The sequence below is a fragment of the Oryctolagus cuniculus genome, chromosome 15, assembly GCF_051225735.1.
Source record: "Oryctolagus cuniculus isolate XC-2025 breed Fujian yellow rabbit chromosome 15, ASM5122573v1, whole genome shotgun sequence".
NCBI lineage: Eukaryota > Metazoa > Chordata > Mammalia > Lagomorpha > Leporidae > Oryctolagus > Oryctolagus cuniculus.
Genome location: NC_142881.1, coordinates 25833332 through 25846574, shown reverse-complemented (window position 1 = coordinate 25846574; position 13243 = coordinate 25833332). Strand labels below are relative to the sequence as shown.

The 13243-nt window shown below is 55.2% G+C and overlaps 1 protein-coding gene across 3 annotated transcripts in view; it reads right to left on the bottom strand.

Annotated features, from left to right (window-relative positions):
• COL17A1 (collagen type XVII alpha 1 chain) overlaps positions 1-13243 on the bottom strand; it is a 49240-nt gene that overhangs the window by 23026 nt on the left and 12971 nt on the right. For all 3 annotated transcript variants that reach the window (XM_089314353.1, XM_008270477.5, XM_070057271.2), the window contains 12 exons: positions 12984-13031; positions 12091-12126; positions 11066-11113; positions 9320-9463; positions 8016-8174; positions 7395-7466; positions 5227-5298; positions 4392-4460; positions 3273-3434; positions 2841-2921; positions 1114-1158; positions 59-268 (listed from right to left, as the gene is read on the bottom strand). In XM_089314353.1, the coding sequence (XP_089170479.1) occupies positions 59-268; positions 1114-1158; positions 2841-2921; positions 3273-3434; positions 4392-4460; positions 5227-5298; positions 7395-7466; positions 8016-8174; positions 9320-9463; positions 11066-11113; positions 12091-12126; positions 12984-13031 (1146 nt within the window). The remainder of the gene's footprint in view (positions 1-58; positions 269-1113; positions 1159-2840; positions 2922-3272; positions 3435-4391; positions 4461-5226; positions 5299-7394; positions 7467-8015; positions 8175-9319; positions 9464-11065; positions 11114-12090; positions 12127-12983; positions 13032-13243) is intronic.

Genomic DNA, 13243 nt, shown 5'->3' with positions numbered 1-13243 from the left:
AGCCAGGCCTGTGGGCTCCTGCCACCTCGCCAGCTGCCCTGCTACCTTGCTCACGTACCCAGAGCAATGAGGCCGAAGAGCAGCCCCAGGAGCAGCAGCCAGGTGAGCAGCAGGCCCAGCAGCCATTTCCACCAGCTGCAGCAGGAGCCACACGGGCACCAAGCCGGTGCCGCGCCCCACGGGCCCCCACCGCCGCCGCCGCCGCCGCCGCCACCGCCACCACCTCGGCCACCGCCGCCACCACCGCCGTGGTCGTAGCCGTGGATTTCTGTGGAAGAGACAGGAGCCGTGAGACAACGCAGGTGAGTGGCCCCTGCCCTTCTCCCTCCAGATGGTCTGGCTGTTAGTGACTTCCTGTGGGCTTGGGTGAGTGTGTGCAGCCCTGGGGAGGGGGAGGTTGGCTCCTGGAAGGAACACAGGGCCTTGTGGGAGAGGGCAGGAGTCCAACAATCCTGAGCATGAGAACATGAGCTGTGTGACCAGGAGGGGGTCACTTAACCTTCTGTTTCCTTGCGTATAAAATGGGGGCTAGGTTACTTCCTAAGAGGGCTGGTCAATGAAACAAGGCATCTGCAGTCTGCAGCCCCAGCAGGCAGCTGAAGCAGTTCTGTCATTGTGAAGTTACAATGACCTGCCCCACCTCTTCCACCTGCTCAGGCCTAGCCCTAAAGCATTCAGGTCAGGTCAGGGTTCACCCAGCTCTTCCTCTGTAATACTCACAGCACCCAGAATCACACATAGCATGTGAAGGGCACCCAGGAAGCTCAGAAAATCTTCTTACAAAGAAAGCTTTGAGGTTCTGTAAAATGACGGGGAGGCCTGGACCCACTGCCGCCCAAGAAGGAGCACAGAGAATGGAAAGGGCAGGAGGCGAGCAGGGCTCCGCGTCCCCAGGAGCCAGGGCTGGGAGGTCCCACAGGGACACAGGGGAGTCCTGCCATGATGCTCCTGCCCTGCTGGGACATGCTGGAGCGAGAGCCCAAGGTGGGAGGCAAGTAGGGGCGCCTGGGCCCAAGAAGCACCAGCCCTGAGCTGAGCCTGTGTGCTCTGGCTTCAGACAAGGGGACCACTGCCTGTCCCACTGCCTCCCACTGCAGGGCCCTCAGTTCTTACCTGCGGAGCCGGCCTTGCCCTTGGCGGACATGGACTTGAGGTCTCCTGGAGAGAGAGACAGCGAGTATGTGGGTCTGGGCCTGCGCTTTGGAAATGGAGGGGCCCACACAACTGTCCCTGGTGTGGGATGCAGGGCAGGCAGGGCTTTAGGAAAAGGTGTTGCAGGACAGCAACATGCAGAAGTATCAGGAACATTTCTCCCTGAGCTCTGGGACGTGACGATGCGGCTCTGCCAGCAAGGGTGGGACAAAGCAGAGCGCTGTGGCCCTGCACGGCTGTAAACACTTAGCGCCCGGGACACGGGGGAAGGCCGTGCCGGGGAACACTTGCATTCAAATGGTGAACGTGTCGTGGGAAATGACCGACTTCTGCATGAAGGGACTTGGAACACATACTCCTGACCTGGGGTGGACGGAACTGGGGATGCGGGGCGAGAATGGACTCGGCGAGGGTTTCCCCTGAGTCCCTGACGCTATTTCAACGTGGAGTGTTTGTGGGCAACTTGGAATCTCCTGGGCTGTTGGTGCTCAGCCTTCTCCAGACTCTGAAAAGGGTCTTGGCTTCACTGCCAGGCTCCAACTTTTGGAGACTTCAAGTCAGGTTCCAGTTGCCTCCCTTGTCCAGAGGCTCACTGACTTAATTTTCATTTATTTAAAAATGTCTCCTTCTTAGGCCGGCGCCGCGGCTCACTAGGCTAATCCTCTGCCTAGCAGTGCCGGCACACCGGGTTCTAGTCCCGGTCGGGGCTCCGGATTCTGTCCCGGTTGCCCCTCTTCCAGGCCAGCTCTCTGCTGTGGCCTGGGAGTGCAGTGGAGGATGGCCCAGGTGCTTGGGTCCTGTACCCCATGGGAGACCAGGATAAGTACCTGGCTCCTAGCTCCTGTCATCGGATCAGCGCGGTGCGCCGGGCGCACCGCGCCGGCCGCGGCGGCCATTGGAGGGTGAACCAACGGCAAAAGGAAGACCTTTCTCTCTGTCTCTCTCTCTCACTGTCCACTCTGCCTGTCCAAAAAAAAAAAAAAAAAAAAAAAAGTCTCCTTCTTCTACTGACCTCACCGGAAACAGCGATTTGGAGAAATTCTACAGGGCCTTGTGAGGATATGTGGTTTTCCGAGGAAGAATCCACACATCTGGGGGAAAAGCTAATGCTTTTGGAACCATGCTTTGGGAAGCACTCTTCTGCTAGTTTGGAGCATTCTAGGAGGCCTAGTAAGACCTGCCAGTGGGAGCCCCTGCTCCACTCTCATACATGTCACCTGGGGAGCTCATTAAGATACAGCTTAACTCAGCAGGTGTGGGCTAGTATGTTTTTTTAAAGCATTACTTATTTATTTGAAAGAGTGACGGAGAGGGGGAGAGAGGGAGTGGGGAGGGTGGGGCCCAACAGCTAGGGCGGGTCAGGCTAAAGTCAGGAGCCCAGAACTCAATCTACGTTTCCCCTGTGCACGGCAGACACCCAAGTGCTTGGGTTATTACCTGCTGCCTCCCAGGCACATTAGCAGGAAACTGGATAGGAAGTGGAGCAGCTGGGACCCCTTTCCTAGGCACTCTGACCAGGGACGCAGACATCCCAAGCAGTGGCTGCTTCACCTGCCCAGGATCCCGTCATTCCAACACACTCCCGGGTGCTGCTGAGCCAGGACCCACACCCCGCTTAGTGAGAAGACAAAGCAATGAAGTGCAGCTGGGCTGAAGCTGAAGCAGACAAAGGTCAGGTTCATCCTTACCGTTAGCTTCAGCCTTCAGGGAGGCGTCAGCAGCGTAGGCAGCCTGCTTTTCTTTTTTCAGGGTGTCATCTGAAAAGGAAGCTGTGCCCAGAACCCATGACAACCCAGAATATTCTCTTCCCACAGGCTGGGGGAGGTCAAGGTCAGCCTGAAAAGATGACAGCCCAGCCACCCTCACCTCCACCCCATCCCCACACTCCCACCCCACCCCCATCCTGGCCTGCAGGGAGCTCTTCCCTGATTTTCCCCAATTCATCTGCATTCAAGGCAGACCCTGTGACATCCTAGTGGGCTGGCATTTTTCATCAGAATGGGACCGCCGTGGTTTCATGATTTAAATGTCTCAAACCACCTTGCTAGGACATTTGGCTGCCTATGCTTTTTGCCTTTCTCCTGAAACCTGAGTCCCACAGGCCCCGGGCTCTGCCGTACTTGCAGCGACGCTGGCGGGGGAGGCGGTGAAGACCTTGCCGCTGTCCTTGGTCATGATCAGCAGCTCCATCTCCTTCTTGGCAGGCACGTTGTCCTTCTCCAGGATCAGGAACTTGCAATCCTTGTGCAACTGCTCATCACTCTGGACCCTTGTGGTGCAGGCTGGAGAGGAAGGGGGTGAAGAGGAAGGGAACATGTTTGAGTGAAGAGGAAGGAGAAAGAGAGAGATTGGAGGGTGTTTCTCCTGGTTCAGACTGACAGCGGTCACCATGAAGCATCCTGGGACCAAGGACACTCTCCCTGCCTGGCTGGGCCTGGCTGCCAGGAGGTTGGGTCAAGGTCAGAAGCTCTGGGCTGCTGATTATGGGGCTGCCTCCCTACCTGGAGAGTTCAGGTTTTTAATCATGCAGGTAAAATTCCCCCTTCCCAGCAAGTCCTTCTTTAACTGCTCTGGGGGTTCATTTGTATCCTTCAGATCTCAAGCATTACCTTGTAAGGAGGCAAATCCTGCACACATACTCCTGTCTATCCCATCACTATTTGCTGGGTCTAAGCTCTGTGTCATTTTCTGGAACTATCCTGTGTACCTTGTCTTTGTGTTTGTCATCTGCCTCCTCCACTGGCCTTGTCAGTGTGGTGAGGGCAGGGGTCCGTCCTGCCTTGTTCACTGCTGTCCTCCAGCACTTAGAACATTGTCTGTCTAATGCAAAGGATGGTCTCATTACAGAATTGCTAGATGAGTGAATTCTCAAATGGAAGGAAGCATACCACGATCAGAGCAGTGGAAGAAATAGCTAAAGTTGATGAAGGGTCTGTAGGAAGTAGGGGGGCCTGGTCCTCATGATGGGTTACGTGTAACAGGAGCTAAGGGCCTTCTGACAAGGGTGGTGGTTGGCGTGTAAGGGCCAGGCCTTGGACAGCAAGGCCAAGGTTAAGTTCAAGGGGATGCTCATGTCTGCTCACCCCAAGAAACATCCAAGAGACTACTGGAGTGAGCTGTGTCTGTGGACCTCGGGCCACTTGTGGATTGCAGCCTCTCTTCCTACACACTGCAGAGCACAGCAGAGCAATCCTCTCCAGGCACCAGCCTGACCCCTGGCCCCTGGGAGCAGCACTCACCTGCTGAGGTTGACACAGCAGTGCTTGCAACGGCAGGGCTCTGGGGCAGGTTTTTCTTCACAGCATATGCTGCAAGAGAGGAACCACTGAGTGAGTGGGATCAGCATGGGAGGGTGGGTCATGTGGCTTAGGGGGAGCCTGGGAGAGGCAGCATGTCCAGGGGAGACAGACGAGACAGCTGCAGCCACAGGGGAACAATGAAGGTTTACGGCCCATTCTTGTGTATAACCTCCTAATATTCCAAAGGCTACTTCCTCCTGGGAGTCCCACCAGACCCTCACATACCTCCCTCCCTTCTAAATTCCTGCTGTGCACAATGTATCACTCAACTGTCTTGTAGGGTCCCCTCGTTGTGTTATGGGTGTTTGACTTTCTACTCTGGCTAAACGGCAGGGGAGTTGAGCACTAAGGCTGAGGCTCACATCTCTTCTGACCCCCACCCACCTCCCCTGACGCTTGTTGGCACAGAGAGAGGTATGACCTGGGGTGTGCGCCATAAAGTCAACCAGATGATCCATTCTGAGTGACAGTGGGCTGTCCAGGACAGCACAGCAGACGAGAGCACCACCCTGACCAGTTTGGCTATGAAGCACATGGGGATACCCAGGGGATGTCTCCTGGCGGGCAGATGCTGCTAACAGGACAGCCCTGCTGTGTGTTTCCTCAAGGCAGAGCCAGGAAGAGGTCAAGGTTGGCATCTCTAGCTGCGGAGGGAGCTGTTTCGTCGGTGGGAAAGCTTCACTGGGGGCATTCTGCTCCTTCCGCTGCAGGTACTGCACATGCTGCTTGTAGCTGGTGCTTCCCAGCCCCTGAGCTGCAACCCCAGGCTACTGACCTGTGGAGGTGGTGGCCGTGCCGTGGGACAGGGTGGACGAGCTGGGGGCCAGGTTGTTCTGCATGCCGAACACTGTGAGAGGGATTGGGGACAGGTGAGCACGGGGCACGCAGAGGATGGCCCCCACCCAGGGCAGCCTCCTGGAGTCCCCGCACCACATTCACGATAAATGATCACACAGGTAACAGAGATTCCCAGACTTTCTTGGTTCTCACACTCTTAGTGACACAGTAAATCTTTTTTTTTCCCCTTATGATCCCACCTCCTTACCCTGGGCCAAATATTCCTGATAGTTCCACTTATCAAGTAGTTGGACCCATACACCTAACAACAGTGCTTCCCATGGGATCTGCCAGGTGGTCATGAATTCCCTGAATCCTAAGCCATCCCAGGGGGTCCGTGGGTGCCATGACACACAGTGGAGGAACTGTGGGTCAGAGATGTGGACACATTGGGACTGCAGAGGCTGGCTTCCCTTCTAACTCCCTTTTGATGTAAACACAAACTCACAGATCTCCCCCCACCCCTCTATGATTTCCAAGTTCACTGTTTCTGAAGAATGTGGGGGCGTTCACTCCTCACTGGCTACTCCATCCCATCTCACATTGGGAGCACAAGTCACGGATTCGACATCAGGACACCTTTCACTGGGGCCTCACTCAGCCAGGACTTAGCAAAGGTGGCAGCATCTGCCCGCCAGGAGACATCCCTGGGTATCCCCATGTGCTTCATAGCCAAACAGGGCCCGGAGCTGGGGTCCTCTGTGTTTGGTGGAATCCTGGGCAGCTGGGGTTTTTGCCCGCCAGGAGACATCCCTGGGTATCCCCATGTGCTTCATAGCCAAACAGGGCCCGGAGTGGGGTCCTCTGTGTTTGGTGGAATCCTGGGCAGCTGGGGGTATTGGAAATTTCCATGCTAAATGTGTCCTTGCAGTTATGCCAGTGAAGTAAATTGAAAATATCTGTATCGGCTGGCACTGTGACACAGCAGGCAAAGCCATGGCCTGAGACACTGGCATCCCATATGGGCATCTCTACTTCCTCTCTACTTCCAATCCAGCTCCCTGCTAATGTCTTCTGCAGAGTAGCAGAAGATGGTCCAAGTGTTTGTATCCCTGCCACGCACATGGGAGACCTGGATGAAGTTCTTGGATCCTGGCTTTGGCCTGGTTCAGCCCTGGCCATTGTGGTCACTTGGGGGACTGAACTAGAGAATGGAAGCTCTCTCTCTCTCTGTAACTTTGCCTTTCAAATAAATAAAATAAATCTTTTTAAAAAATGACCCATATCATATACTAGTCTCAATATTACAGGAAGAAGACTGATTTCTTGCGGGGGGGGGGGGGGAAGGTTGGGCCAGCGCTGTGGTATAGCAGGTAAAGCTGCCACTTACAGTGCCCCGGCATCCCATATGGACATTGGTTCAAGTCCCAGCTGCTCCACTTCCGATCCAGCTCTCTGCTATGGCCTGGGAAGGCAGTAGCAAATGGCCCGAGTCCTTGGGCCCTGCACCCATGTGCTCCTGGCTTCAGATGGGCACAGCTCTGTCTGTTGCAACTATCTGGGGAATGAACCAGAGGATGCAAGACCTCTCTCTCTCTCTCTCTCTCTCCCTCTCCTTCACTGTCTGTGTAACTTTCAAAATAAATAAATCTTAAAAAAAAAAGATGTGGCTGCTAACTCATTTGCATGTGTACAATTATGACATATGCAGAAACAGTACATAAATGTTTCTGTAATATGTTTGCATTGGAAGCTAAGCAGGAACATTGTTATCTCAATGTAGTTATGCCCGTGAATTACTATGTTTATAAAAAGATCTGAAATAAGATTCTTCTAAATTAACTTTCCCCCTGAAAACACCCTAAGTCCACTTCTTCCATCTCCTCAACGCTGGCGGACAATCAAGGGCCCAGCCGAGAGCCAGCAGGGCAGTGTGGGCTCAGGCCCAGCCGCTGCTGCTTCCCTGTCCCGAGGCCAGGTGCTGTGCCTTCCACAATCGAAACAGTCACTTGGCCTTGGCCTCTGAGGGGCCGAGTGCACAGGGCCACCCCTGGCAGGCAGGCTTTCTTCTGTACAAACTGGGCTGTTTCCCTCACCAGGAGAGAGCATTCTTAAAGTTTTTAAGCAGAGAGCCTAGAAACGACCACTCAAGGCGGCGACACCCACCTGAGGAGCAGGTGCTGAGTCCGGGGTGCAGGGTGGACGAGCAGGATGCCATGTTATTTGGGACTCCAAAGACTGCATGGGGGAAAGAGGAGGGCTTTTGAGAGGGACACCCAGCCCAGATCAGGGACACAGGCTCGGGTACTGTGGGAGACTGGAAGACATGCCAGGATCAGGGTTTTCTATTTTGTTACATTCTTTGTTTCCAGAAAAAAACCTTAATGGCCAGTTCTCTTGCCTTGCAGCTGAGAGCTGAACATTAGTCTGTGGCGTCCATCCCTGGGGCTCCAGGTGATCTTGGGTCCATCAAACTCAGAGTGGACAGTGGGCCCAGCTAAAGGCTCTCTTGTTACTGACCTCATTTTACAGAGAGGACCCTGAAGCTAAGACAGTGAAGGGACTTGCTCCAGGGATAGGAACTAGTTCTGCAGATGCATTTGTTTCTATTCTAACACCCCAGAAGAAGCAGCTTCTCAGCTGAGCTGAACCGAGGTTCTGGCACAACTCCAGGAGCGCTTGAGCACAGAAGGACCCCACAGGAAGCCTTGGGGATGGCCAATGCCCAAGGGGTCCTTCGGCTGCACGGCGCAGGTGCGGCGAGGTGGGTATGCCACTGCTACCTACCTGATCCGGCTGAGTAGGCGTTGGTGTTGAGGAGGGAAGAGCTCTGCGTGGTCATGTTGTTGTGATACGTCCCCATGGAGGACCCCGCAGGCAGCGTGGAGGACCACATGTGGGAGGGGAGGTTGGTGTCCAGGATGGTAGTGTCGTAGGCGCCCGACACTGGGGACAGGCGCACACAGGCCCAGTAAGAGACGGTGCCAGGTGTCCCCACGAGGGCGCTGGGTTTGCTGGCACTTTCCCGGTTCTAGCACTGAAGGCTGCAGCCCCAGCTGCATCCCTGTCCAGGGCGACCTGGGGCAGCTGGTGGTCCTGCTCCCAGCTGAGTTCTCCTGGCTGGGGAAGACCTGGCCCCTCTGGTGAGAAGTTCTTGGCAGGCCTTGGTGAAATTCAAGGTAGGTCCAGTTTGCCTGGAGGCCCACCCGTTTCTCCTTCCAAGGCCCTCTCTCTGCCTCCTGGGGGGCTGTCCTCTGGTGGTCTCCTCTCGCCTTTGGCTGACTCCTGTGCCTTCAGAGACGCCTGGAAGCGCTCTCGGGGGAGCAGCGGGTGAGCCCCAAGTGCAGCCATGGCGGGCTGTGTGTCCGGAGGGAGCCCTCGGGTCACAGAGGCCACGCTGCACCACGACAGCCTCCTTCAACACTGCTGGGTGCCAGCCAGATGCAGAGAGGGGCTTTCCTGTTCTGTTCTGTTCTGTTTACCCTACAAGAGGGATCTGGCCACACAGGGCAGGAAGGGTTTTCTAGGAAAAGGCCGCAAGATCAGGATTTCCCCCCAGGAGTGACTGAGAGAGCCACTTGATATCATGGCAGACCAGGCTTCTTCCCTTGTAGCCCTCTGAGGCTCTGCTAATTTACCTCCCTGCCACAAACAGCCCTGCCTCACCCTTCGGAGGCTCTTGACAGATGAGGGGGTAGTGACCCCCATCCTTCTTGACTGGGGCCTCCCAGTTTGCTGCTGCCCCAGACCCCTCACCCCCAGAGGGCAGTGCCCGCAATGGTCTGTATGTTGCTTTCCCCAGGACCTGCTGTGTAGCCCAGAGGAAGCTCACGCTAAAGATGCCCTGAGCACGTTGCTCTGTCAAGACTCTCCTGTGTGAAGACCCCAGGGCTTACGGCTGGCTGCAGGGTGCCCAGCGGGAGGGGGTGGGACACAGCCCGTGTCTCATGCTGCCCCAGGGAGCAGGTGCTTGTGCTTGGGAGGTGGCCAGTGAAGCCTGGGAGGTCTGTCAGGGTGCTCCGAGTTCCCAGGCTGGGGAGAACCGCCCTCTTTGTCCAGCTCCCCCATGCCAGTGGGGTCCTGGGGCTTACCTGACTGGGAGCTGGCTGTCACCATCTTGGTCTCCACGGTGCCTTTCTTGGGGATGGGGAGTGTGTTGGAGGAATTCCGAGTGGGGCTCGCGCTTGCGGACCGGCTGCCCTTGAGCAATCGCTTAACATCATCCAATTCTGTCCCTGTGGGAAGTCCCCCAGCCTTTTGGTTAGGCCCAGGATTCCTCCCTGAGTCCAGCTGCAGTGGGAAGAACACTGAAGACGTTCTGAACACTAGAGCCAATGGCATCTGCTTCACACACGGAACATTGGGGATGATCACTTTAATATTTGCATTTCGCCGGGCCAGTATTATGGCACAGAGGGTTAAGCCGCCAACTGTGATGTCAGCATCCTACATCAGGGAAGAGTTTGAGTCCTGGCTGCTCCACTACGGATCCAGTTCCCTGCTAACTCTGCCCTTCAAATAATCTTTTAAAAATATTTGCATTTTGCAAATTACAATGTGGCACTTTGTAATGTTAACATCCCCAGGAGAACAGAGCTTCTCGAAAGGATGTCAGAGTCCTCGGGAGTGGTTTCCTAATTAGCCCACATACACACAAGACACCACACGGGTGACGCTGCAGCTGGAAGAGCCCAGCCTCTGGGACCAGCGGGGAGATCTGTGTGTGGGACAGTTAGAGAGCCAGGCCCCCTGGAACGAGTGGTTCAGCAGTACTCGCGCCTCCTGCACAGGGCGCCTTAGAGGTCAGGTCCCTACCCTCGTGTGCCCAGGAGCATCAGCTGGAGTCTGCAGCCCTAACTCCTAAGCATTAGGCTGCTTTCACATGTCATTTACTTCCAAGTCTGGCTGGCTGGTCCTGTTTGCAGCTAGGACAATGAGCACAGCAAGCCCCTGACCCCTCCTGAAGTGGGAGACAGGAGAGGAGGCTGACATCCCGCAAGGTTGGTATGTAAGGGCAGACAGACGTGCAGACATGTGCAGACAGCTCGTCTGTGCTGGGGGAGCTCCCAGCCCCACCCCCTGGAAAGCACCATCCTTTCCAGGCTCAGCACTCCTTGGCTCGAAGGACTCAGGTGGGAGGGTGTCAGACCTGAAGTTGGATCCCATGCCCCCAGCGCTGAGCTCTCTGGACACCCACTCCTCATCCCTGCGCCTCTGCATCTGGAGTCCCTGGCCCAGTTTTTCCTTCATTGACTCCTTGTACTTGGCTCCTGCCCTAAAGGTGGGGCTCATTTGAAAAAGTGGTCAAGTAACTTCCCACTTGAATTTCAGGAGGCCAACAACTCCCATAGCTGGAGGCTGGGGTGAACTCTGACATCTGGCCCTTCTCTGTTCCTAACTGTCCCACTGACTCCCTGCACTGAGCTGTGCCTTGGGGGTTTCCTGCTGGCTCCATCCTCTGAGCCTAACTCTGATTTGTTCTTCATCTCCCTTTAAGCAACACCTAACCCAGGAAGGCCTCTGGGGGTGCCCCGCAGCTGCACTCCACTCTGGCCGACGAGGGGCCTCTCCTCTGTGCTCCTCTGCACACTGAGCTGGGATGGGCTGTTGACTGGCCGGCTCCCAGGAGTCTGTGAACCCCTAAGCAGCAGGTGCCATGGCTTGCTCAGGAACTAACAGCACCGGCCGAGGGTTTCAACTCATAGAAAGTCTTTCAGACGTTTGGTAATTGAGGGCAGACGTGTATGCACGCATGTGCATACACACACACACACACACACACACGGTTAGCCTGGATTCCTGGATCCTTTCTGTTCAGCAAAGTAGTTACCACTTACATCTGGTAGACGGGGATGCACTCTGCAGTCGAACTCGAATTTCGCTCTCTGTGCAAGGGAAGAGATGGAGAGGCTGTGAATGGAGCGGCAGCCACTCCAGTCCCTGACACCCAACTCTGCATGGCAGAGGAGTCCTTGGGCCGCCCTGAGATTTCTGGTTATGGCAACAGGAAGCCAAGGACAACCAAGAAAGGTGCTGTTTAAAAAGGGACGGCCCCTCTTCTGCACCCCACCTGCCAGCTGCACACGTCCCAGGCTGGGCAAGGTGGCCCATGACTCTCAGTACAGACCCACCCCTTCCTGTGGTCCAGTTCCTAAACGCCAGATCCACACTTCTCTGCTGCCTCCGTGGCTTCTCAGCCGTGCTAGAATTCTAAAACCTACAGTGCTTGTCTCTCCAGAAATGGGAAGGGCAGGGAGTGGGCAGCTTATTAGTTGGCTTCAGATGGAAAAGCGGTCTCTTTTAACTGTCAGCCTCAAATCACGGTGTGTTCCCAACTCACCAGTTCTTGATGACCACACGGCCTGCAGGAAGTCTAGGCTGGTGTGGAGAATCACCAAGCTGGGAAGGAGTCTGCCTTCCTCAGCCTGGCCCCTCCCAGCCCCACAGACCCCTTCAGGGCAGCTTTTCCCAGGGTGGCATCTCTCTGCCATGGGAGCAGATTACAAAGGGTCCTTTGTCCCTGGAAGAACTTGAAACCCATGGGATTTTGCAGAAAGGCAATGCAAGTCAACCCAGAACCTAGAAAGGAATCCCCCAGGGTAGCTGTCTCTATGGAGAACCCAGGCCAGACAGCTTCGCTGGTTCGGTACCATGCGTTTTCACTCCTGCTGCTTCCTGCTTGAGAGATCATGGCCAAAGCTATCCTTCTCATCCCGACAGAGCGAGCAAAAGTTTCCCAGGATATTCTAAGCTCCTTGAGGGCAGCATCCACCCGTATTTATTCTGTTCCCCCTGCGCACGCGGCAGTTTCTCAGAGAACATTTGTTGAAGGAGTTGAGCTGAACCCAGCGTGAGCACTCACCTCGTGTTTGGCTCCGTCCTCTGGTTGAAGAAGATGCTGAGAAACAAACAAAAAAGAGTAATTTTAGGCGTGTATTTGAGGTGGTCTGTTCAATATTTTTTCAAAGAAGCAGATGTATTTTGGGGGGGTATTATTTTCATAGTATGTCTAAATCTGGATGGAGCTTCTCTGTATGGCTGATGCTTTAATAAACAGCGACCCCGCAGAGAAAGGGCGGAGAATGCTCAGTGGTGCCCTGGCACACTGAGGGTTCACTTAGCTGAAGTGCCTGCTCGACGCGTGGTCCACTCGGCCTGGCTGAGTACACTGATCAAATGAGTCCCAAGGCTGCCAAGTTTGCTCTATGCTTGTTTAGAGACCACCCTGGTTCTCCCTCCATAAGCAAATAAACACAGTTGCAATCGCTACTGTAATTGACATTGTGTCGCTGGTTCATAGGCAGAATGGGCTTCCAAGAACAGGGACCAAAGACACAGGGCCAAGTGAAGGCTCAGAGCAAGGTCTCACTCAGCCTACAGCCTGCCCCTTTGAAGTGCGCTAGACCAAGGTGCTGGGGTATTTGGCTCGTGTGCATTCTAACTGCTGCTCCTCCTTGCTGAGTGGTCTCTGTGTCTGATGGAGGGGAGCACCCCTACAATACAGCTTTGCCCTGGGGGTTTATCTCTCCAAGCATGAACCTTGTCCAAATACTTTGCCATTTATTAGTGCTTTGAGAAGGTACCTTTGGATGCATCAGAGGACAAAGAATACACGGAAAATGGGTCAGCAGAGGTCAAGGCTCTTGGGAGCCTCCATTTAACCCACGAAGTCCCCCGCTCCTCCCACCCTGCCACTGGAGCATTCTCCCAGAGCCTCTTTGCACCAATTCTGCAGAAAACCAGGAGAGGACGTACCGAATTCCTTCCGGGGGTACTCAGGGGAGGAGTTGCCACTGGAGCTCCCTGCAGAGAGGGAATAAAACACTGAGTACAGATGGCTGCCCGGCCCCTGGGGCTTCCCAGAGGGTGGGGTATCTGCCACGCCCAAGTCTCCACAGCCCTGGGATTCTGGAAGGGCATCAGCGGACTTTCCTGGTGCTCCAGGCTCAGGTGCAGAGCTGGACGCACCACTGTGGTCCAGAATCGCTTCAGAGGCGCAGGGTACTGACCAGGGA